The following is a 26,406-nucleotide window of genomic DNA, read 5'->3' on the forward strand; positions in this document are numbered from 1 at the left end:
TGTTAGAAATAGAAGGTAAAAATAGGGTGAAGCAGCCAGAGTGTACTACTCCAGGGTCAGGTGCTAAAGAAAAACACCATTCCTATAGGGGTCAGGAAAACAAAAATCAAAGAGAGTCTGTTTAGAGCTTTAAATTCTTGCCAAAAACCCCAAGAAATACATAACTGAATTTATAACAGGCTAAATTCTGCGTAACTTATACCACTAATTTTCCTTCATGCTCACTAAAGATCAGTTGAATACTTAAGCTCCCTGTGAATATTGCAGAATACTGAGTACCGAATACCCAAATACTGGAGCAATTAGGAGTCAGAATGGTGATGCCATAGAAACTTTCCAGTTTTCTATCCCTGGGTCATGGCAAAGACAATGGACCCAAACTGTACCAGCAGTCAAAGCCAAGAACCTGGTATATAGCACTCTATATGTGTCAGCTGGAGTATAAATGTATTTCATAATACCATATGCTAAATTTGAATGTTAATACACATATTGCACAAACACAACTTAGCTTCGAGGGTTTGTCCTGTAGCTTTGAGGGCAGGTATCATCATTTTGCATCTTCTAGTCTCAGCCAGTAATAGCCAATGAGAACCACTAATAAATAGATATTAATTTATTGATCAATAGTAACAAAGTAGTTGTCATGAGAATACCAAATATGCCTAAATTAGGGTTGAATGCCTGTCAGTTATGTAGTCTCTACACTAGAATGACAGTTTCAAGTTTTTCTAACCCCATTAAAGTTCCAATCCTACTTCTCTGCCCATTACTGGATTCAAGCAGAGGCCAGTGACTCAAGGCTGTTTGTTTTATAATATGAACAGAAACCAACTGAACAAAGCTTTTATTTTGCAGTTGTACCAAATGTGGATAATATCTGCACTCTTCAAGCTACTCTTTGTGGTTGCTGACTCTCACCCTGAGGTAGAGTAGAGCCGGAACGATGATTTTCAAAGCATGGTCCCCTGGACAACATCACATTCATACTCAAACTTGTTAGCAATGCAAAGATGAGGGCTCCACCCCAGACTTACTAAATTATAAGCTCTGGGGATAGAGCCCAGGAATCAGTGGTTTAACCAGCCATTTATGTAGTTCTGAAGCTTACTACAGTTAGAGCCACAGGGCTAGAGCAGCTTTAGTCCCCCAATAATAAATTTGTCACATTTATAATTTTATTTCTCAACTTAAAGTCTTATACGGCCATATATACATTACTGGGCCTATAAAACAGGTTTTTACAAATATGGCCTTATTCATGTATGTGTACCTATGTATGCATACATATGTATACATCTATGTATGTATTTAGAATATCAGTAAAATATTTTTAAAAGAACATTTTTAATTCACATTCTTATAACACATTTATCCCTCAATTTTGATTTCCAATATTTATCCATATGTTTCTTCACATAATTGTAGAAATACATAATTTTTGGTTTACTCTTACATTTAAAATTATGTAGTAAACATGCTAATAGGTAACTTTTGTTGATTATAAGAGTAATAATACTCATTAATCTTTACATTTTGATAGATACTTTGCATTTTTTACAAAATTTTACTGAATTTTATCTTTATAAAATTTTACTACAATTACCTTTTAATGATTGCATAAGCCTTGTCTGTTAGACATTTATTTCCCTCTTTTGTGGTGACTATTCAGAATGTTCCTCTTGACTCCCAGAAGTGCAATTTTTGGGACAAAAGTGATCATTTTAAAACTGCTTGAAAGACTGTCCCATCTTATCAGTGTCTTCATGATTCTTCTAAATAGGTGAATAATATCTTTATATTGTATTTACTTAGCTGTTCTTCTATTCTTCTTTGGTTGAAAATCTATGCCAGTAACTTTTTATATATATTTTTTTTTATTAAGGTATTATTGATATACACTCTTATGTAGGTTTCACATGAAAAACAATGTTATTACATTCACCAATATTATTGAGTGTAAATCGAAATTTACCTTCTATAGAAATAGAAGGTAAAAATAGGGTGAAGCAGTCAGAGTGTACTCCTCCAGGGTCAGGTGCTAAAGAAAAACACCATTCCTATAGGGGTCAGGAAAACAAAAATCAAAGAGAGTTTGTTTAGAGCTTTAAATTATTGCCAAAAACCTGAAGAAATACATTGCAGTCACTGTCGATCAGTGTAGTAAGATGCCACAGAGTTGCTACTTGTCTTCTCTGTGCTACACTGTCTTCCCCATAATCCCCTCCTGACACCATGCTTACTAATCATAATACCCCTCAATCCCCTTCTCCCTCCCTCCCACCTGCCCTTCCCCACCCCTCTGCTTTGGAAACCACTAGTCCCTTCTTGAAGTTTGTGAGTCTGCTGCTGTTTTTTTTTCCTTCAGTTTTGCTTCATTGTTACACTCCACAAATGAGGAAAATCATTTGGTACTTGTCTTTCTCTGCCTGGCTTATTTCACTGAGCATAATACCCTCTAGCTCTGTCCATGTTGTTGCAAATGATAGGATTTGTTTCTTTCTTATGCCTGAATAGTATTCCATTGTGTATATATACCACCTCTTCTTTATCCATTCATCTACTGATGGACACTTAGGTTGCTTCCATATCTTAGCTATTGTAAATAGTGCTGCAATAAACATAGGGGTACATATGTCTTTTTGAATCTGAGAAGTTGTATTCTTTGGGTAAATTCCAAGGAGTGGGATTCCCAGGTCAAATGGTATTTCTATTTTGAGTTTCTTGAGGAACCTCCATTTTGCTTTCCACAATGGTTGAACCAGCTTACATTCCCACCAGCAGTGTAGGAGGGCTCCCCTTTCTCCGCATCCTTGCCAGCATTTGTTGTTCTTAGTCTTTTTTTCAATGCTGGCCGTCCTGACTGGTGTGAAGTGATATCTCATTGTGGTTTTAATTTGCATTTCCCTGATAATTAGCTATGTGGAGCATCTTTTCATGTGCCTCTTGGCCATCTGAATTTCTTCTTTGGAGAACTGTCTCTTCATATCTTCCGCCCATTTTTTAATCAGGTTATTTGCTTTTTGGTTGTTGAGGTGTGTGAGTTCTTCATATATTTTGGATGTTAACCCCTTGTCAATATGTCATTTACAAATATGTTCTCCCATACTGTAGAATGCCTTTGCTGTACAGAGGCTTTTTAGCTTGATGTAGTACCATTTGTTCATTTTTGCTTTTGTTTCCCTTGCCCAAGGAGATCGTTCAGGAAAAAGTTGCTCATGTTTATATTCAGGAGATTTTTGCCTATGTTGTCTTTTAAGAGTTTTATGGTTTTATGACTTACATTCAGGTCTTTGATCCATTTCGAGTTTACTTTTGTGTATGGGATTAGATATTAATCCAATTTCATTCTCTTACATGTAGCTGTCCAGTTTTGCCAACATCAGTTGTTGAAGAAGCTGTCATTTCCCCATTGTATGTCCATGGCTCCTTTATCATATATTAATTGACCACATATGCTTGGGTTTATATCTGGGCTCTCTAGTCTGTTCCATTGGTCTATGGGTCTGTTCTTGTGCCAGTACCAAATTGTCTTGATTACTGTGGCTTTGAAGTCAGGGAGCATAATCCCTCCTGCTTTATTCTTCCTTCTCAGGATTGCTTTAGATATTCGGGGTCTTTTGTGGTTCCATATGAATTTTAGAACTATTTGCTCTTGTCGGTTGAAGAATGCTGTTGGTATTTGATAGGGATTGCACTGAATCTGTAGATTGCTTTAGGCAGGATGGCCATTTTGACAATATTAATTCTTCCTATCCATGATAGCCAGTAACTCTTAACAGAGGTGATTTTACCCCCCTAGGGGACGTTGGGAATATCTAAAGACATTTCTGGTTGTCACAACTGTTGAGGGGTATTATTGACATCTAGTGAATTGAGGCCAGAAATTTTGCTAAATTGCCTGTAATGCACAGGACAGTTCTCACAACATGTAATTATCTGGGCCAAAATGTCAATAGTGTGGAGGTTGAAAATTTGTGTTATTTATAGCACATACCAAAATTCACATATCTTTTGTGTTTTGAAATTATTTGAAATAAATTTTTAATAGACTTACTGTGTCAAAGTGCATGAATATTCATATGGCTCTTGATAATAGATTTCTACCTTATTTTCCAAAAGAATTATGTCTCCTGAAATGATTGTGTATTTATTTCTCTGCAGGTTAGGGAACATTTGGTTTTACTAGAATGTATTAAATGTATACACTTAATACTTTACAGTTCTGGCTTGATCTGAGAATGATTCTAAATTTGGCTCTGGATTGACAAAGTGATCTCTGGCTTGACTCTTTTGCAATTAAGTATGGGAGATTTCTTATTTCAGAAATATTTGACTTTTGTATCCCTAGGGTTTTGATATACCTCTAGTTGAAGTATCTCCCGCATAACTGAAGACTCTTGAGAGCAGATACAGGAATTATAGAATATAACCAACCAATCTAGGAAGAGGAGGAACCTGTGGAGGGCAGGGAAGAGAAAAAGATTTGTATTCTGATTATTTGTTTTTCCAAATGTATTCCTTTAGAATTATTTGTACATTTAAAAAAACTACATAAATGACCTCATTGAAACCCCATTCTTGTAAGTCTGTTGAAAAGAACTAGAAGAAAAATACTTACATGTAGAATAATAATAGCTCTATGAGCTGTAGTTTCTCTTTTTCTATAAATGAATGTATTCAAATGATTGTATAAAGTTGCTAGTATATAATAGTGATCTTAGACCAAAATAAATTTCCAGTCTTACCTAGCTCTAGGTGAGACAGTTTCAATACTTGCATTATCTTCAAATGACATGTTAGTCTTAAAATACCAAGAAACTTGAGTTTCCAAGCTCTTTTGTCACTTTTTTCTTCTCAAATCTCCCTTTGAGAAGAGTGATTTTCCTTTTTTGTCTTTCATCCTGTTTTTTCCTTTCTTTCTGCTCATCCTGTTCCCCAGAATAATTTTCTCTGAGGAAAAATTAGGCATGATTTCTATCAATGTCTTATTAAGCTTGGCTTTAACTTCTGCTGCTTGAAGAATGTTGAATCACTAGAGTACATGTAATAACAATTTTTTAAAAACGAATTTATCTGCTACTGAGTATTTTACTTTAAAAAAACATTAGACCTCATTTCACCCTCTAGAGAATGGACATGAATGCATAATTTTTCATCGTAGCCACACCATTGATGTCAGAAATGTTCAGTGAAACTGTGAAACATTTGGAAAATGCATCAAGCCACAAGTGGTAGAACAGTGTGGAGTTTTGTGCAAACTACATTAAATTTCATCCTGTGGATACCTGTCTTCAGAGATAGGCTTTGGATAAAATTGTGATAACACAGATTTTTCTTCCTATGCTCAACCATTTGCACTTCAAAAGAACAAACTACTGGAGTGATAGGATTTTCCTAACTAACCACTTATTTCCACCAATTCAAATTGGTCGTTCAAAATAGCCCCAGGAAAAGAAGCGTTTTCCCAAGCCAAATAGTGAAAGTCGTGTTTTCAGATCAAATTTCTCCTTTAAAGAAAGGGAGCTGCTACATTTTCAGGCATAGTTTCCTGACACTTCTTTTTGAATTCTGAATTATCTTAAGTTAGTTAAAAAAGCTGCTTATTTGGGTATTTAGAACCAATACTACTATTTTCCTACTATGTATATGTATTTGTATTTGTAAGTAGGGCATTTACAAAATAACTCCTTTAAGTTATTGAAGCACTTCTGGGTTTTCCAAAACAAGGTCTGGGATTCCCTGATTTGAGTGTTTTCTTTGGTGAGATAACAAACGCGTATTTGTCTTCACAAGCCCAGCTGTCTCGATTTCACGGGTGTTTCATCTGCATCCATTTCGTCTGCGTGCCTCTTAAGCGTTTTGGGGTGGTGGCGTCCGCCTTCGTACACAAGCCCGACAGACCGACACGGCTCGCGGAAGGCATCCCTAGCTCTGAGGACCTCTCAGAGAAGCGGTTGCCTCGACGCTAACCTACAAACCAACAAGAGGCGTGGAAAGCCAGAGGTGAGCCTACTCGCCTACTCCCGCCCGAGTGAGATGGGGCTCTAGTTGCAGACCGGGCGCCTCAGCCCGCGCACGCGCAGCCCCATCGCCGTCTCTGGGGGCCTTCACGCTGCCCGGCGCGGGACTATCCGTGGCGGCGCCTGATCTGGAGGGAGGGTTACTGTGAGGACAGGCTGCCTCTAGCGCTGTTTTTCCTGACGAGTTGTAGAGGCCAGGAAGGAGGAACACACGGGGAGTGCCTCAGAGGGTGGTCGTGGCCGAGAGGAGAGGCCCCTGCAGCTTTGGGGGTTTGGGCCCGCAGGCAGTGCAGGAGGCTCTAGGGCGGGGTCCTCTCTCTGAGCGGGAGGCCCGAGCCGGGAGTCTTGGCCGCCCTGTGAGGTCCAGGCTGCTGAGGTGCGGCGCTATGGAGCTAGACGGCGAGCCAGCTGTCACTGTAAGGGCTCCCTGAACAGTCTTGCTTGTTCTCGCGGTCCGAGGATTGAGCCTGTTTTTCACTTCAGGCTTGTATATCTCCCTGCCGACCTCGAGGCGCTCGCCGCCTTCCTTCTGTTCAGTTGCCACCGTCCGGAGGTCACTTAACTCGGAGCCCGTGTTTGGGTCGCGGTGGTCACTGGGTTGCCAGTCGTTTGTATTCTCTGAATGTCTGGCCCCGCAGCCCCTACTCCATCCCACTCCCTCCCTTGTCTTCCTGACCTTCCTACATTCTTCACTTCTCCTGTTGGCCTAGTGCTCTAATGAGCGGGCTCGGAGCAAGCGGGGGAATTGAGGCTTTTTGCTATTAGCCGAACTAAGCTTCCCATCGCAGCGCCGTGAGCTTGGCGTCTGCTTGTGCTGTACTGGCCCGAGGTTTACTAAAGGAATTTATTCTCTCGAGAGACTATTCCTGGTTTTATCGGTCTGCTTGCTTTTAAATTCTGTCTGAACTCTTTAAAGAGAGTGTGTCAAATGTGGATGACCTATGTTTATGAAGATATTCATGGCTTCAGGCACGAGAGACCTACCTTTCCCCTTGCCTGGAATGCTCTTTTCTTCTCTCTTAGGTGTTTGTCTGCTGCTTACTTTTCAAATGCAAGTAGCCTGAAAAGCCTTTTTCTCAAAAAAACCTTCCCTGACCTCCCTGACTGGGTCAAGTATGTCTTTCTGTCCCTTATAGGCTTGTTCTGACCCTCCTAACCCTTGGTATTCTATAAGCCCCATTAAACTGCAACTTGTCTGACCAGGTGTTTTTGCTTTTTAGAAAGTTGAGATGCCAGCAGTTTTCCGCTAAAGCCACTAGATTGCAAGGCAGTATCTTCAGTATCTTGACAAAACCAAAAATTGAAAATAAGGGTCATCTCAAAGCTAACTGGACAAAACGAGACATGGATCTTAAATAGTTAACATGGGTTATTTCTATAATGCTTACTGTTGTAGAGTGTTAAATTTTAACATATTTAAAGTATTATAAATGTTAAATATCTGTTAGAAACTAAGTCAGTATTTTCAGGAAGAAAAATCAGAACATCAGGATCACTGGACCTTTTTCAAACTACATGTCATTATATCTGACTTACGTCAGAATATCTGTGCATCTCTGGAGAGCCAGTGCTTTATATTGAGGCATGATTATGAACCATGCATTTACAGATGGAATGAAGATGACCTAAGCTTATCTTTACCTCTAGTAGTGATGATTGACTTATGGTAATCCAGCTCTACAGTGGTGTTGGGAAGGCCAGGTAGGAAACTGGTTGGCCTTGTGGGCACAGCATCACATAGTGGAATTACCTTGATAGAACCCTGTAGTCTGGATCTTAATTTCAGCTCTGCAGGTTCAAACTCAGTCATATCTGAATTTGAGAGTTAATCTGCTCTGTAGGTTTACTCTAAGCATTCTCAAGAGACTGATAAATAATCTTGAATATCACCAAGTTACCCTTCACAACAGTTGTGTCTCCTCTTCACAAGTCTGCTTCCTATTATCAAGGCACATGAAGGCCAGTTAATTAGCAGATTTAAGGATGTTTAAGTGTAGTTTCAAAGAAGACTATAATCTTGAGTAGTTTTTCTAGACCAATGGCCTCATCCTTTTGGTTCAAGGACACTTAAGAAATATAAGTTAGTTTTTGTTGCCCTTTTTTGTTTGTTTCCAGATAAATATCTACAAGTGGAATTGCTAGGGTATAGGACAGATATTTAACCAAAATAAACCATTTCTCCGAAGTGGTTATAGCATTTTCTTGTGCTAGCAAAGTGTGAGTTCCAGTTGTTCCATACCCTCATCAACTCTTGTATGGTCAGTCTGTTTAATTTTTGCCATTGCCATTCCAATGGGTATATAGTGGTAGTTCATTATTTTCCTTTGTGAAATGATGGAAGACATTGAGCATCTTTTTATGTACTTATATGTCATTTGTATGTCTTTAGTGAAGTGTTTGTTAAAGTCTTGTTGCCCATTTTGTTATTAGGTTGTTTTTATTAATTAATTTTAAGAGTTCTTTTATATTCTGGATATCAAATATGTGTTTTGCAAATATTTTTTCCCACTGGCTGATCTCATCCACACTCAGCTGTGTCCATAATTAGCCCTTAATAACTTTCATGACCATTGATTTCTAGGAATGTTCTTGCAAAGTCACCTGAATGCAAAGCCTCTGTAAGAATAATAGTTTCTGTGCTTTTTTTACTAGTTAATTCCAGGAGTGAATTCCAAGAAGAAGCAAATGTGTTTTGACTGGGGACCAGGAGAGATGCTGGTGTGTGAAACCTCCTTCAACAAAAAAGGTAGTTATTTTATTCCAGATTATCCATCATGGTACATGAGGTTGTTGTTTTTTCTTTATTATTTCATTTTTGAGTAGCTAAGGCATGAAAGAGTTGAACTTATTTTGTACCATTTTCATTTTTGAAACTTCAGCTGTTTAAGATTTTCATTGATTTATGAGACCTGGCAGATGATGACTCCAGGGAAAAAAAAAAACTAAATTCGCATCATAGAAGCCCTATAGAAACTGCAGATTTAGTAGCTCTTATCTTGGTGTTATTGTGAACTCGATTGAATTCTGTAGGCTATTGATACATAGCACAAAAGAGTTGGGTAATGAAATGACTTGTCCTTAGCTTTGTCCTCTAAGCCTCATCAAGTATTGGGCTTGGATCTTTTCTCTCTGATAGAGACTCCCTTTAGTAGCAAGATAAAACTGAAGTCTTGACATTTTATTTTGCTTTCTCTTTTTCAAGAGAGAAGTCTCAGTAAATGTTGAAGAGAATTTTCATTTTTTGAAAATCTTTGGCAGGTTCTTTATCCAGATGTGGAGGTTTTTCTCCCTGATGAGGAGCAGATTGAGCTAATAAAATCTTATAATTTTGGTAAATTTCATGGTGTGAAGGTCATGTAATTTTTAAGCAGTATAGCTTGATTTTATAATTAAGAATCATCTCTAATATTGCTAAATATTTATGGGTTATGTTGGTGTGGAAGATCTCAAGCTTGGCAGAACTGTTGAATATCACAAAGGGGCACTTGCTCAAAAGAGAATCTTCTGTGAATATGTTCAGATGGCCACTTTTCATACTTAGTGGGAAAGCTTATCAACAATTTCTGTTTTATCTATGACTCATACACAAAGGTTTTCTTTTCTTGTTTATAACAAAGTCACATTCAAGACAGCCATTGAACATTATCACAGCTTATTTGAGAATTGTTACTTAAGAAATTTCCACAAGTTGGTGGTTCATAATTTATCATTGTAATGCCTTTTTATCACTGTTGCAAAAATAGTTTAGTCAATTCTAGATTCTTTGTTTTAGGGGCAATGGCAGTACAAAGTAATATAAAAGTATTTATTTGACTTAGAGGCTTTATAAAATTTTGGCCATAGGTTTATCTTATATATTGAGTTTTATATAGACAATATTGAGTTTACTTTTTTTTCCAGTATATTTCAACTGATGGAGGCAAAAGGTAGTTCCAAGATACGTTAAGTGAGTTGAGGAATAAAGCCTGAGAATAAACATTTGTGCTTAAAAATTCATGTGTGATGGATGGAGCTAGAGGGTATTATGCTCAGTGAAATAAGCCAGGCAGAGAAAGACAAGTACCAAATCATTTCAGTCATCTGTGGCATCTAAGAATAAAGCAAAAACTGAAGGAACAAAACAGCAGCAGACACACAGAACCCAAGAAAGGACTAACAGTTACCAAAGGGAAAGGGACTGGGGAGGATGGGTGGGAAGGGAGGGAGAAAGTGGGGGGAATAAAAGGGAGCGATTCGCATGTATAATGTGCGGGGAGGGGGCACGGGGAGGGCTGTGCAACACAGAGAAGACAAGTAGTGATTTTACAGCATCTCACTACGCTGATGGACAGTGACTAATGGGGTATGTAGGGGGGACTTGGTAAAGGGGGGAATCTAGTAAACATAATGTTCCTCATGTAACTGTAGATTAATGATACCAAAATAAGAAAAAAATTTTCTGAAAAAAAAATTCATGTGTGAATAATTTATAAATGATAATTCATATCATTTTTTAATAAATCAGTAGCAAAGGAAGCTTTTATAATTAGATACTTGATTAAAAATATTATAGGGGTTCTTTTATGAAGGTGATGGTGATTGGGTATTTTTTTCCTGTTTTGTTTCAGAAAAGTCAGAGATGGTGCCAGGCTGCCCCTTTATCTATATTATCCGGAAGGATGTAGATGTATACTCTCAGATCTTGAGAAAACTCTTCAATGAATCCCATGGAATCTTTGTGGGCCTCCAGAGAATTGAAGAACTGATTGGAAAATCCAGAAAAGCTCAGTAAGTAGGCTGCTAATGGGTGCTGAAGTTCACACCTCAACTGTGAAAAGCCAAATGAAATGCATTCTTATCCTTTTGCATGATGGATGGATAATATGGAGAATTATTCTCAAGGCATTTTTTGGCAAGAAAACAGAAAACTGTAGTATTACTTATAGATGTTGTTTGAAGTGTGGTTCATTAGTTAATTGCATCAACGTCAGGTACTTGTTAACGGCAGTTTTTGGACCCCACCTCAGATAATCAAAATCAAAATTTCTTGGGGTGGATCCTACAATGTCCAAGTGAGTCTTAAACACAGTAGACTTTGAAAACCCTTGTGTTAGGTTTTTGTCAGTGTCTATTGACATGGTTAGGGAAGAAAAACAACTTTTTTTTCCTCCTCCTGTGTTTTCCTTTATTCTCATACTACTACCACACTCACAACACTTCTGACACCAGATGTGTGGGAGTTTTCCCCCACCAAGTAATACTGAGACTAGGTGGGTGTCCGTCAAATTAACTCAATTCTGACACTATCTACTTGGGAGGGTGTCAGTCTGGAAGTTAAGGGTTCAGTCCTGTGAGACTGCCCTCCTCTTCAGATGTCAGTCTCAAGTAGTGGGTCTTTAGGTTACCCCCAACTTCTGTCTGACGTGGCTATAAATCAGAGCTCCCATAGCCTCCTTGGGTTTTATTAATTTGCTAGAGCAGCTCACAGAACTCAGGGAACCATTTATATTTACCACTTATGTTCATTAAGGAATGCAGATGAACAGCCAGATGGAGAGATACACAGGGCAGGGTCTAGGAGGGTCTTGAATGCAGGAGATTCTTTCCCTGTGGAGTTGGGGTGTGTCATTCAGTACAAGGATGTGTTTACCCACCTGGAAGCTCTCTGAACCCCATACTATTGAGGTGTTATGGAGGCTTCCTCATGTAGGCAGGTTATTCTATTTCCAGCCCCTCTCCACTCTCTAGAGAAGTGAGGGTCAGGGCTGAAAATTTCAGGCTTTCAATTATGGTTTGGTCTTGTGACCATCCAGGAGCCCACCCAGGGTCACCTCATTAGATCAAAATATATCCTTAGTGCTGTTATCACTTAGGAATTAACAAGAGTTTTAGGAACCTTTTGTCAGGGACTGGGGCTAATGACCAGATAATAGTATTTTACGAACTTGAAAAGCATATTTTAAGTGATCATCCTGGAGGATACCCTGCTCTGCTCCGTGTGTGTGTGTGAGAGGGCACTGGTTTCAGGAGGCTCTGGTACAGAATCTTGGTGACTCAGATCTGTTAGAACTTCTAGGGAAAAAAAACAACATGTCCAAGGTCCTGTGACTCCCTGAAGGCAGGGACCTTGTCTTATTTATGTGAGCCCTATGTGCCCATATCTCTTCCCACATAATACAGTAGGTTCTTTAAAACATTTGCTGAGTGAGTATGTGAATGTCCTACTATGGTGGGATGGTAGCTCTTGTTTTGCACATGGTGGCCAGCAAATCACCTTATTTTTTGGCCAGGTGAGTTATTGATCTGAGTCTGAATCTTGACTGTGAGAGAGAGTGCAGAGCAGTGAGGAGTCTAGGTGAGACAATGTGTGAGGTTGCTTTACCTCCTGCCAGCCCTGTTGTAGGCCACATGCAGAAGACAGCTGCTATTGAGTTCTAAATGGAGCCACTCAGTAGCAGTAGGTCTCTTCATCTGGAACTGAAGTTTTTCTCACTCAACATCTGAATCTTGGTAACTAACAACCAGTTGCTTTCTTGGGGAGTTTGTTTTATTTCCTTTTCCTTTTTTAAAAATTTTATTTTGAACTAATTTTAAACTTACAGAAATGGTACAGTAATAATTTCTGTATATCCCTCATCCAGCTTTCCTAGTAGTGTTAATATCGTACATAATCATATTACTGTTACTTAAACATTGATACAGTATGATTAACTAAAGACCTTATTTGAATTTCACTAATTTGCCACTAAAGTCCTTTTTTCTTTTCTGCAGCAAAATGAGGTTGCGTTTAGTTTTTTCTCCTTAGTCTCTTTCATAACCTTTGACACTTTTGAAAAACACTGACCAATTATTTTGGAGACTGTCCCTCCATTTGGGCTTGCCTGATGTTTTCTCATGATTGGACAAAGGTTGTGCATTTTTAGTAAGAATACCATAAAAGTGGTATAATGTGTCCTCAGTGCATCATATCATGGGGTTCATGATGTTGATGTTTTATTACTGGTTTTGTTGACCTTGGTCACTTGGTTAATGTGGTTTCTACTGAATTTCTCCACTGTAAAGTTACTGTATTTCCCTTTTTTTTTTTTTTTAAATAATTATTTTTATTGAAGGGTAGTTGACGCCCAGTATTACATTACATTAGTTTCAAGTGTACAACACAGTGGTAGAACATTTATATACATAATTCTAGGTTCCAGCTATCACCCTACCAAGCTGTTACAATATCTTGACTATATTCCTTATGCTATACATTACATCCCGGTTACTTATTTATTTTACCATTGGAAGTCTGTCCTTTTTTTTTTTTTTTTTTTTTTTGTGAGGGCATCTCTCATATTTATTGATCAAATGGTTGTTAACGACAATAAAATTCTGTATAGGGGAGTCAATGCTCAATGCACAATCATTAATCCACCCCAAGCCTAATTTTCGTCAGTCTCCAATCTTCTGAGGCATAACAAACAAGTTCTTACATGGAGAACAAATTCTTACATAATGAATAAGTTACATAGTGAACAGTACAAGGGCAGTCATCACAGAAACTTTCGGTTTTGCTCATGCATTATGAACTCTAAACAGTCAGTTCAAATATGAATACTCATTTGGTTTTTATACTTGATTTATATGTGGATACCACATTTCTCTCTTTATTATTATTATTTTTAATAAAATGCTGAAGTGGTAGGTAGATACAAGATAAAGGTAGAAAACATAGTTTAGTGTTGTAAGAGAGCAAATGTAGATGATCAGGTGTGTGCCTGTAGACTATGTGTTAATCCAAGCTAGACCAGGGCAATAAAACATCCACGTATGCAGAAGATTTCTCTCAGAACAGGGGGGGTGAGGTTCTAAGCCTCACCTCTGTTGATCCCCAATTTCTCACCTGATGGCCCCCCTGCGACTGTGCCTGTCTTAGGTTGTTCCTCCCTTGAGGAATCTTACCCGTCTCTGGCTACCAGTCATCTTCCGGGGCCATACAGGGAAATGTGAAGTTGGTAAGTGAGAGGGAAGCCTTATTGTTTGAAAAGGTTAGCTTTTTACTTCTTTGCATATTTATGCCCTGTGGCTTCTATGCCCAGCATTTGTCTTGAGGTATCTTTACCACTTGGAAGAATTATGATACTCGGTAAATTTGATATGAGGCACAAATTCTATTTAAGGGTTGTAATTAGGAAGGAAGAAGAAAAGCTATAGAAGTAGCAGGCGGAAGAAAACATGGGAAGATTGATTATTTCTTTGACATATCTTCTTGTAGAGTAACTTCAGCATGTATAGGTTTTAAACTACTAATTAAATTGTGCACACACATTAACATAATAGGAGTATAGTTACATAACCAAAGCATACCTGTGTATTTCCCTTTTTAAGTAATAAGTATTTGAGACTGCACAAATCCTATTTCTCCTCAAATTTTCAGCCACTAATTTTAGTGTCCATCAATGGGTATCATCTGCAACAATTAGTATTAATGTGACTCTGGGATATTTATTTTACTCCATGAATTATATTGCATTTTATTTATTTTGTTGCTCAAGTTGTTAAGCTTTGGCCATTAGAAACTGCTTCAGGTTGGCTCCTGTTTTTCCACAAAGTCCTATCTATTTTTGAGAACTTATTTTCTACCACCACAAGGTGTTCCAGTCTCATCTTATATGTCATTCCATTTTTTGTAGATTGGTTCGAGTGAGTAAAAACTACAGATCAGTCATAAGAGCATGTATGGAAGAAATGCACCAGGTTGCCAGTAAGGATTTTGTGTGTATATGTGTGATAGTAATTGAAGTAATACTGCAAGGTAAAATCTGGTTGATATTCCAGTTCAAAACTCTTATTTTCTCATTTTACATAATCCGTAGTGTTTTGTCAATTGTCTCAAGTACATTTTTTCAAGTTAGAAAATACTGCATTGACAGGTATGAGGCTAAAAGGCCAAATTAAGGATCTTTGAAAAATCACATTCCTAGCTTTTTGGCCTTGGTGATTTAACATCATCATAACAAGAGCCATGTGACTCTGGGAGGTTGGGTGGGGTTGTATGACAGTGGTCTCTGTGTTTGGTGTGCTGCAGTTAAAAGTAATTTGAGGGCCTTGGATTGAGAATCATGATCTACAAAAAACAGACATGAATCACTTAATAATCTATAGTGAAAAGGGGCGTTCATTAGGTGAGACAAAGGCACAAGCCACAGAACTTGGTATGTGAAGTTACAGCAATAAGACCAAATGTTACACTGCTCACTTACATGTTTTGTGTTTTGTTAGTTGCTGCTAAAGATCCAGCCAGCAGTCACCAATTCAGCAGCCAGGTAAGGGGGCTGCCTCTGTGGTACTGCCATTACCCTCCTCTGTCCTCTGCACCCACCTGGGGTGGCTTTATAATTATTGTTTCTGCAGAAGCCTCTCTTCTTTCTGGGTAGACAGGCAGCATCTTGGGGTGGTAAGGATTGTCTTGAACGTCCTGGTGTTCCCTTTATGGCCTAACACATTGGAACACAAGGATGTGTTTGTTAAATACTTGTATGAGTTTTCAGTTCTTACAGGAAGTGTAAATCCTAACCATATCGTGTCACCTGACATAGTAAGACTGGAGTCTTTCCTTCTGGAACCATTGCTGGTTCTCATAACTACTCAGATCAGGAACCCCGCATTTTTACTGAGCTGCAAGCTGTTTGACTTCAGTTGGAGCTGGAAGATGACTTAATTCTCTTTCTTTGGTAGAATTTTGGTATTGTTCAAACTCAGTAGGGAATAGAGGCTGATTCACTGTCTCTGAAGTCAGCAAAGCATTTATTTTCCCTTATGAGTCAGGTGTTCTGTGGGCACTAAAGGGTGGTGGGAAGTAGAGACTGCATATTCCTGAGGGCAGGGTCCAGATCCAATCTATTTTTGGGTCTTATATTGGGTTTTTCATTTAAAAGACTGTTCCCTAAACTTCAGTCTCTTGAATACCAACTTCACAATTTTGCTATATCTACATAGTTCTTATATTTGCTGGATATATTTTTTAAATTGTCTCTCCCTTTTTACTCAGAGCCTCTTCTTAAACCGTATTTATCAAGATCACAGGTGTGAGGAACTAGTATTTTTCTAATGTGGATTAAACCAAAACCAGAACTATTAAAGTAAAAAAAATTTAAGTCTGCCTCCCATCCCCTAAAATTCTCTCACTGGCAACCCTTTGGGAAACCCTGCCTTGGAATACTTGGTAAATGTTGAATTAATGAATGACCCTCAAAAGACTGAAGTCCTGCATTGTCCCTTTGCTCTAAGAGCAAATCTCTGGAATGTTTTATCAAAACTTTGTCTCTGTTTCTTCCTTAGGTCTCCATTTTGTCAGCAATGGAGCTCATTTGGAACCTCTGTGAGATTCTTTTTATTGAAGTAGCCCCAGGTGAGCATGGAATCATCCTGTCACAGCATCAAATGTGTCCACCTGCCCTTTCTTTTTTGTCTTTCCCGTGTGTTGTGGTGTCTTGTTGCCTAGAATGCCCTTTCATCAACATAACCATCAGAAAATACTCCATAACACCCAAAAAAGCCTGGCATTTTGTCAAGTACTGTGAAAAGAATCAATGTCTTCTGAAAACCTAAAATGTTAGGCAGATGACCCCTGAAAAATACCAAGAACACAGATTTTAACCTATTGTTTGAAAGTGGTGGTCAGTATTTGCATCATGGAGTGTTCAAGCTTATGAAGGTTTTAGGAGATGCTAGGGGAGAGGCAAGGAATGGGTTCTTCATCATAGCCCACAGAAGGAACCACCCCTGGCAACACCTTGATCTTGGACTACTATAACCTCCAGAAGTGTGAGACAGTAAATTTCTGTTGTGTAAAATTTTTTAAAAAGAAAAAGTTTTAGGTATGTGAGGAGGGATTAGATGGTGGGAGGCAGTATTACTTTGAGAATTCTCTCACTAGCTATTAGGGCAGGGGCAACCCTGCAGGTTAACTGTCCACTCCTAATTCTATTGAACTTGAATTGAATTGTGATCAGTACAGCATCCTGGCTTGAGTGGACTCTGGAGGTAATACAGGCCATTTTGCATTCTTTTAATGGTTTGTTTGCTGTTATCCATAAATGAGTGATGATAATCTCTGTGCAGTCATAGTTTTTTATTCATACTCATGCTAAATGGCCATTAATAGCCCTTGAATATTACACAGTCCTGAAGAATCTGGGGATGGTGAGGGTGGTGAGATCTGGTCTCGTGTTCAATCCTCTCCAGGACTCAGTTAAAGGTGGAGCTGCCTGGCACAGAGGAAGTATTCCGTAAAGTCCATTTGCTAACCCTGGTTTTTTTTTTTGAATTTTTAATAGTATTTATTTTTATTAATTTAATCTAAATATAATAGCCAAGTAAGGTGGGTGGCTACCATGTTACACATTGCAATCTTTTTTTTTTAATTTATTTTGGTATAATTAATCTACAAATACATGAAAGACATTATGTTTACTAGGCTCCCCCCTTCACCAAGTCCCCCCCACAAACCCCTTTAGTCACTGTCCATCTGCGTAGTAAGATGCTGTAAAATCACTACTTGCCTTCTCTGTGCTGCACAGCCCTCCCCGTGCCCCCCACACTATACATGCTAATGTGCTAACCCTGGTTTTTATTCAGACAGCACATCTGCCTACCTAAGAGGGATAGACCATTTTATGTATAGCTTGTCTGCCCTATATTCTCCGTCACTACCATGGGGGAGAGAAATTTGCTGCCGAGGAGCTGAATTTTTTGTGTATGATAAGAATATTTATTCCTAGCTGGCCCTCTCCTCCTTCACCTCCTTGACTGGGTCCGACTGCATGTGTGTGAGGTGGACAGTTTGTCGGCAGATGTTCTGGGCAGTGAGAATCCAAGCAGACACGAGAGCTTCTGGAACTTGGTAAGGACGTCATGCAGGCTGGGCCTTCTTACCCTCTGTGTCATATTCTATTTTCCCCAGTGCTTGCAGGCAGGCCTGGGGGTTGCCTGCTGAGTCTGTGTGTGCTCAGCCTGGCTCTTTGAGTCTGTATTTTTTTTGAGATACTCTTAGATCCTTTCTTCCCTGCTCCATGGGAGAGTTTAGAACCAAGTTATTATATATAAGAAAAGTAATGCTTTGTAGGCTTCCCAGTGAGAAGAAACTTTATTTCTTTATGGATCTAAGGAGGAGGAGACATGAAATAATACAAAATTGATTGATAGAGCTGAGGTGGGGGGTTGATATAAGTGAACATGAGTTATTCTGAGGTGCTCTAAAACTGGATTGTGGTGATAGGTCACAACTTTGTAAATTCACTAAAACTCACTGAATATTTAAATAGGTGACTGTTCATAGTGTGTAAATTATAATTCAAGCTATTAAAAACAAAAGGATTGATCCCAGAGTCATTTTGGAGTACCAGTTTGGAAGTTGATGTGTGCATGCATGCATGTGCTATGCCTATGGGAGCAATACTTTTTTCTATTCACCTCTACTGACCTCTCATCCAATCAGGAGGGAGGAGGCTGCTAATTAACCTGAATAAAGGAAAGTTGATTAAACTTACAAAATCCAGAATTCAAGTAAGGAGTTGTTGCCTTTGAGGCTATCTCTGGGGTTTAGTGCAGGGAGATCTGTGTAGGTAAGGGGAAAGCCTTTGCTCAGGAAGTATTCATTCACTGAGTATTTTATTGAGTGCTGTTGTTTGTAAGGTACTGAGGAAACAACAATTACTGAAGCAGGTAAAGATTCCTGCGCTTATGGAGCTTGCATCCTGGGTGCAGAGGCAGGAAATAAATACAGGAATGAGTGGATACATAGCATGTCTAATAGTGAAGTGCTGTGGTGAGAATGAAAGCCGGGGAAGGGGATTGAGAGTGCTGGGTAGGGGGAGCTGAGGAAGGCCTCACTCATGAAGCGCTGTGAGCAGACACCTGGAGGCGGCAAGGAAGGGAACTGAGGCCATGAAGGGAGAAAGAGCCTCCCAGGCCGTGAGATGTGCAGATGCTCTGTCCCAGAGGCAGAGTTGAAATGAGGAGCGTCCCAGCAAGGAGACCAGTGAGCCAGGAGCAGCGTGAGGGCAGAGACACACGGCTGGGCGTGCATAGAGCGCCTCCTGGACTGTCACGAGGACTGGAGATTTGAGAGGCAGCACAGCAGTGTGGTAAGAACATAGTCTGTAGCACCAACCTCCCTGCTGTGTCTCTCAGAAGCTGGGGAATTTTGAATGAGCTACTTAACTGTTTCCTTTAGTTTCCTTATTGGTACAGTGGAGACAGTACCATCTACACCCATGGGGCCGTTAGGGTTAAATGAAAGGACATAAATGTGTATAAACTAGTTGATGGACCCAGTAAGAGCTCTTGGTTTACTCCTGAGTCTGATGGAGAGAGTTGAGCAAAGGAGCGCCGTGATCTGACTCTTCCCAAAGGCTCCTCTTGCTTCTCTACCGAGAACAGAGCAAGGGCCAAAACAGACCAGGTTGGAGGCTGTGGTAATAAAGGAGGTAAAGATGGTGGTGACTTGGACAGGGGTTAAGAGCTGAGCAGAGGAGATGGTGATAGGATTCAGGGTGCAGTTTAAAGACACAATTGACAGTATTTGCTCAGGGAGTGGATGTGGATGTATAAGAAATAGAAGATGTGGAAAGGTCGGGTTAGTGACTTGGCAGCAACTAGGTGTTAACTTTTAGAACGTTATGTTTAAGATACCTATGACATCCAAGTGGAGACATTGACTATGCAGTAGGATGTACAAGTCTGGAATTCAGAAAAGTAGGTCCAGGCTAGAAAGAAAATTTGGGGATTTGTCAGCATATATGTCCTTGGCTTTTTTTGAGCAGACTTAGACTAAGAAAATATTTTACTTTTTTTATACTACATATATATTTGTGTGTATACACTTTTGATTGCAATCATTTGTGATTGTCATGGTCTATAAAGTTGCCTGGAACACTGAATTAGTGATTCCTGGGGGAAATACAGGGTGGCTTCAAGCTACAACATTTTTTGTCAGCTGATCAATATATAATCTTGTTTTATGTATGTTTCTGTTTAAAGACACTGTACTTAACATATATTGTCAATTTATTAACATCGAACTCATGGCCAATGGGACTATAATGCTTGTATGAAGCTTATCTGATATGTATTTTCTCCATGTGGTACATCACAGCCTTCTTTGCACTTAGGAACACCAGATGGCACTTCAGCACTGTGCTTGGGGGTCCAACAAAAAGCACAAAAATGCAAAAACATGGCATTGAATAGATTATGAAAAAGACACTTGTTTAGTGTGAGAGCTGATATAAGAAGGTGGAGTGCTGCCTTGTTAGACCTGAGCTGAGTGTCAAGGGACTGAAATTTTTTCCTGGCTCTACACGTGTCCACAAGTGATAGTGGAAACATCTCGAATATTGATTTGGGGGTTATAAATAAATTTTAACAAGTAGGCAAACTTACAAATATGGAATCTGTATAAAGAGGATCAACTGTATTTATACTGAGTGTGTGTATATGTACAAACATATCTTTGAATTGAAACTTTTATGAACCAGTACTTTATTTGGTGCGCTCTGATGTTTTCTATTTACTATTTTTTTTTTAAGTTGGTTATAACATGATCAACATGCAGTTTGGAAAGCATGGTGTAGTTTAAAACCATGAGACTGAATATGCTAGATTACGTCTGGAGGGAAGGAACCATTCCTCTTCTCCAAGGCTAGGAAGCCAAAGCACGGATTGAGGGGCCTAGCTTTCGGGCCTCTAGTGATTGCCCATGTTCTTGGGTGTCCTCCTAGGTGACCATCTTGGTGCTGCAGGGCCGGCTGGACGAGGCCCGGCAGATGCTCTCCAAGGAAGCTGATGCCAGCCCCACCTCTGCTGGCATGTGCCGGGTCCTGGGGGACCTGATGAGGACCATGCCTGTTCTCAGTGTATGTGGGAGCAGCCCTGCCCTGCTCATCATGGGGCGATTAAATCATTAAGCATAAGGGGTTTGTGTGGGTATGGCGTCTCATGTGTCTCTGCCCTTAGCCTGGTAGCACTCAGACATTAACAGAGCTGGAGCTGAAGTGGCAGCACTGGCATGAAGAATGCGAGCGGCACCTCCAGGATGGCACATTCGCCTCCAGTCCTCACCTGGAGTCTCTCTGCAAGGTCCGTGGGAAGCAAGTCCAGTTGGGGCCCAAGGTGGCTATCCCCAGGGGCTGTGGCGTTCAGTATAGTGACAGCAGTAACTTGGTCCTCCTTGGACAGGGCTATCCATTGGCTCTGCCAGGAAGGTGAGCTTTCAGACCAGGTGCTCTGAGAATAGAGTTATAGAGAATTTGCCCTTGGAGCTAAGAAAAAATGTCTCTCCTCAGATCATGCTGGGAGATAAAGCTGCCTTGTTGCAACAGAAGGATCTTCTGAGTAACTGGTATCATTTCCTAGTGACCCGGCTTCTGTACTCTCACCCCACAGTAAAACCCATCGATCTGCACTTCTATGCCCAGGTGAGTCTGAGCTCTGTGGGTGGGGGTGGGGGGAGTAGGAGTCCTGGGAGCTCTGCTCCCTGCTGGGTCATTTTTAGCAAGTGGCCTCTTTTGAGTTGAACTCCCTGGAGAACAGGAAGGGGCTTTCCTTTGGCCCTTTTTGAGGGACCCCATCACCCTCCTCCAGGGTTCCCTACAGTGCAGCCCTGTCTGCCCCCTTGAGTCTCTGCTTCCATCTGGGGATTGAGTGGGTCACCACCTTTCCACAGTCCAGCCTTGACCTGTTTCTGGGAGGTGAGAGCAGCCCAGAACCACTGGATAACATTTTGATGGCGGCCTTCGAGTTTGACATCCACCAAGTAATCAAGGAGTGCAGGTAGGCCCTGCCACACCACTGCCACCCTGACATGTCTTTATGTGTGCAGTTCAGTGGCATTAAGTACAATCACAGTGTTCTGCAACCATCACTCTCCTGCTCCTTCTTGTTGGTGTCTGAACCTTCTTCCTGCAGACGTGCTCCCCTCCCTAGCCATGTAGGTAGATAATGGACTCTCTCTGGACAAGCTTGGGGATCTTCCTGAGGCTTGAGGGCTACCATATTTATAACAACTTCCATTTCAGGATGTTTAAAATGACATTGCAGGAAATTACTTTGATATTTAAAACTCAGAGAAAGCCACTAAGCTTATTTCTTGGAACCCAGTGGACATGCAACCACTTTAAGGGATGATACTTCTCAATAGTCTTGTTCTCTAGTGAGCCACAGGCTACCACACCATTGGGTTCCTGGCTGGGTCTGTTCAGAACAGGGATTCTGCGCCAGCCCTCTCCCCAAAAGGGTGTCTTTTTACTGTGTTGAATCTTCAACAAGGCAGGAAAGGGAGTGTTAAACATAGTGAATCAAAGGTAAAGCTTTCCAGAAATTTCTATAGTGAGAGAGAGTGTACCCTTCCATCTTGAGCAGCCTGGACAAGTAGGTGTTGCACAAAGTCTGGAAGGAGAAAGTTGGAAACTGCAGCAAATGGCCTTGCTCACATATCAGATTTCCTGGCTTCAAGTAGATATTTTTTAGTAGATCTGGGTGATGGGAAGGGTGCCCCTCATACTTTGCTCCTCCATTTTGGCCAAAAGAAAGCCAGGCTTCAAGAAAATGATGCTAGATGTGGAGAAAGAAAACAGGCTTTGTGTCAATATTCTTTTCACAGACCTATAAAATAGGGAGTTCAGTGCGAGCTAGAAGATGACTTAGAGAATTCAGCTGATGGCAGGTGTGGGGGGCATCTGCACGGAGTGACTAGTGAGAATGAAAGGTATACAGACATCATTATTTTGGCTTTGTCAGTGTCTCCACCTATAATAATAGGCATTCCTAAATATACTGTCACAGCAGTGGGTTATTTCCATCAGGGCTTCCTTCATAAGCCACATCTGCATTTTTAGGAACAAATCAGATTTGAGCAGAACAGGGAAGAAGGACAATAAAAAGGGGGCCCTCCGTTCTTCCCAGGACAGTAGAAGAGAAGTGCCAGCGAAGAGGAGTGCTTCATGAGGGCCACAGAGAGCGGCAGCACCTCATGCTAGTCACAGAGGGGAGGCGTCAGGCTCAGAGCCCGGCGGGCGGCTCCGCCCCGGCAGCCAGCAAGCGTCTGAGGTGTTCATTTTAGCTGTAATCTTGCAGCCTGGGCTTTAGGAACAGGAAGCTACTTCCTCCCCCACTCTGAAGGGGGCAGTGAAGAGCCAGCCGTGGGACCTCGTCCCAGGGACTGGAAGATGGGTTGAAGTATCATCAGAGAGAGTAGCAGAGTTTTAGAAATGTGCTTTGGTGGGAAAGGATTGGATTTGGGGTCTTGCAAGCCCTTGGTTTCTCCTGGGATGTACCAGTCAGAACCAAGCTCAGTTCCCTGGGGAGCAAGGAGTGTCTCTCTGGAGTTGGGCAAAAAGGGCAAGTCTTGCTGCTCTGGGTGTCGTATCAGCTAGATTCATGAATACGCTCCTCCCCATTTCTAAGGCGCTAGAAAGGAAGCTTCTGAATGACACCTGGTGACCCCCATGTCAACCCTGCCAGACCCTAAGGGGCAGAGAGGACTATGGGAGCGCTGAAGCAGAGCATAAAGGCCCTTGGAGGCCATAGTTCATCAGCCCCTGCTGAAGTGTTTGCCTGTTATCCCCACATCTGAAAGGAGAAGTCAGGAATCCTCCGAGGGCTCATTTTCTCACCTCAAGCTTGAAGCTCCCTCTAAAGGCCAACTTCTTGTCTGGCAAGAGGGAGTGGAGCTGGCACACACTTAACCGGGAGCTAAGTCAAATGGCATCTTTCTGGTGTCTTCCAAAAATATTGAACTAAAAGGAAACAGGGCTTCCTTCAGAAACTAAGAAGAGGTCCTGTTTAATGTTTGCCTAATCTAGAATCCTCTTTCCAGTCCAGGTAGGCAAGTGGTAATATTACTTCCATTTTATAGATGAAGAGGACAGAGATGTGAGTGGCTGACTGAAATAATAGTCTTGAGTTCCAGGTGTAATACTTTTTCACCAAACTATAGTCTAGTTAACCAGATAACAAGATTCAGCTACTGATAAGCAAAGGACTTGTGGTGAAGTGAGAAGAGTTAAGAGCAACAACATAATCCATTGAGTTGGGGTTTGTTTAGTGGACTGCCATAAAGAGGTATCATGTTTATTGGCAATTTTGTCTAAAAAGAACAAAGCCAAGAAGGAACACATCAGAATTACAAACTTATGAATGCCATAGCTGAAGGAAAACCTCGACCAAGGAAGTACTTTTTAAGAATTTGAGCATGGGAGTACTTTGTAGCACATAATGAATTTATAGAACTTAGTATTTGAGGATGGTAGCAGAAATATAGGTGTTAAAAAAAATTGGCATAGATGATTTTTTGGATGTCAGAGACACAGCTGTTAAAAAGTTGGAATATATGTACTCTTCAGAATGAATGTTAGGGAGGCCGATGTGACATTCCGTAATAATGGACTCCTGGGACAGATGGAGCATCTAAGCATCCATATCCCTAAGATCAAGGCATAAGTTTTAAAACATTCATCCAGTGATTTAGTGTAAACCTATCTCTATTTTTATATCTTGAAAGAACTTTTTACCGTAATGCATGATTACCCCTGGGAAACCACATCTGCCGTAATAGTTGGCTCTGTCTACTTTACTTGGGATCGACTTTGCCTTACAGACCAACCATTAAGTTTCTTTTTCCTCTCCGTAATTTAAAAAATAGTCAAGCATTACATACCAATACAGAATGGCCTATGCCAAGTAACAAATGGAAAATAAAATTCAACATATGCACACTGCCAATAGTGCGTTGACATGATGCGAGAGACTTTACAAACAGTTGGTGATGTCAAACGGTGGTTTCCAAATAACTTATTTATCAGACCTTTAGAGGCCCCTAGCCACAGATGACATAGGTTTTTGATTAAAAGTGTATTTTGGGGAAGGACTTGTAACCTTTATTATGTGTCAGATTATATATACAGTAAAATTAAGCTACAAGCCATGTAGTTGAGCAAAAAATAATTTCTTTAAAAGAAGTATTAATAGATATCTAAGTACAAGATGGTTTTTAAGGTGATACCATATAGTTTTATTTATAAAGCTAAGTATGCTAATAAAACACTGAAAAATGTTAATAGCAAATGCAGATGTAACTGAATTTATTCCTGTGTACTGTGTGTTTAAGCATCAAAACCCACCAGTATTCTAGTTTTTCATGTACATTGTTCTCTACATTCTCTGCATCTGCTTGGATCTCTGGATTTTATCTCATTTTTCTGTGTGATGTTCCCCATGGATAGGTCATTGGCTACTGCTTTGGGAGTTGAATGTCCTTTTAGGTGTCCACTTTTAGTCCCCACGAAGCACAGAGAAACTTCTCCATGCTTTCAGATTCCTGACTCAGCACTGCTGCTCTCTTCCTTTTTAAGCAAAGGACGTGGGGGTGGGCCCCCAGCCACTCACTTTCTTTTTGCCTTCATGTGTGAACCTACAGCATTGCCCTAAGCAACTGGTGGTTTGTGGCCCACCTGACAGACCTGCTGGATCACTGCCAACTCCTCCAGTCTCATAATCTCTAGTAAGTGCACTGTGGCCATGCCAGCCCTCCTCTTCTAGACTGGGGTGAACCAAATACCTAGAAAGCAAAGTGATTGGGCTGTGGGAGGGAGGAGCCTGAATGGAGCAGGCTAGGGATCTTGGTCTCATGTTACATTTTATTTCAGCTTTGGATCTAACATGAGAGAGTTCCTCTTGCTGGAATACGCCTCAGGGCTGTTTGCTCATCACAGGTAGGAAGGTCCCAGGGGAATAGGGTGGTAGCAGGGCATGTGGGTGCCACTGGAGCTTGGATTGTTTTTTCTTCTGTTTGGTTACTTGAAGGCTACCAGGTTTGGGGGAGGAGCTGCTTTAGGGTCCAATCCTTGAGTGCTAGGGCAGCACCTGAACTTGGCCAGGCCCTCCTGTCATTTTTGCATGTCACCTTTGCAGCCTGTGGCAGCTGGGGGTGGATTACTTTGACTACTGCCCTGAGTTGGGCCGAGTTTACCTGGAGCTGCACATTGAGCGGATCCCTCTGAGCACTGAACGGAAAGCCCTCAAGGTGTTGCGGATTTGTGAGCAGCGGCAGATGACTGAGCAAGGTGAGTCGGCCCTCCTCTCAGCACATCCTGTGTCCACACATTACCCAGCCAGACTGGTGAGAGGCTGGGCAGTGAATACCATGAGGTAAACCGCAATAGGAAAATGGAGGGGCCGGGGCAAAGCTGGGGTCCACTGGGATCTACAAGTATTTGAGCACATTGCCTTTTAAAGGTGAAAAGAAGTCCTAACCCACTTCTCCTCTCATACTTACTGCAGGAGCTCAGGGCTCGGGTCAGCTTTGAGTTTACTATTTGCAAGCTAAGGATGGCTCAGTGGGGAAGCAGGACCAGAGGCAGCT

General features: G+C 40.8%; 1 protein-coding gene across 4 annotated transcripts in view; it reads left to right on the forward strand.

Moving 5' to 3' along the window:
* Nucleotides 1-26,406, forward strand: part of NUP85 (nucleoporin 85) — a 32,584-nt gene that overhangs the window by 3,400 nt on the left and 2,778 nt on the right. Inside the window, exons 3-17 of one of the 4 annotated variants that reach the window (XM_036899962.2) lie at nt 859-927; nt 5,797-6,006; nt 8,676-8,769; nt 10,631-10,790; nt 14,678-14,748; nt 15,267-15,310; nt 16,326-16,395; nt 17,768-17,889; nt 20,768-20,902; nt 21,003-21,125; nt 21,332-21,463; nt 21,712-21,818; nt 25,462-25,545; nt 25,691-25,756; nt 25,956-26,107. In XM_036899962.2, the coding sequence (XP_036755857.2) occupies nt 868-927; nt 5,797-6,006; nt 8,676-8,769; nt 10,631-10,790; nt 14,678-14,748; nt 15,267-15,310; nt 16,326-16,395; nt 17,768-17,889; nt 20,768-20,902; nt 21,003-21,125; nt 21,332-21,463; nt 21,712-21,818; nt 25,462-25,545; nt 25,691-25,756; nt 25,956-26,107 (1,630 nt within the window). In that variant the 5' untranslated portion in view covers nt 859-867. Of the gene's footprint in view, nt 1-858; nt 928-5,796; nt 6,007-6,295; nt 6,440-8,675; nt 8,770-10,628; nt 10,791-14,677; nt 14,749-15,266; nt 15,311-16,325; nt 16,396-17,767; nt 17,890-20,767; nt 20,903-21,002; nt 21,126-21,331; nt 21,464-21,711; nt 21,819-25,461; nt 25,546-25,690; nt 25,757-25,955; nt 26,108-26,406 lie in introns of those variants that run through there. The other 3 variants (XM_036899964.2, XM_036899960.2, XM_057501689.1) reach the window with 3 other exon arrangements.

This window comes from Manis pentadactyla, chromosome 4 (genome assembly GCF_030020395.1).
Source record: "Manis pentadactyla isolate mManPen7 chromosome 4, mManPen7.hap1, whole genome shotgun sequence".
In the NCBI taxonomy this organism is placed as follows: Eukaryota; Metazoa; Chordata; class Mammalia; order Pholidota; family Manidae; genus Manis; species Manis pentadactyla.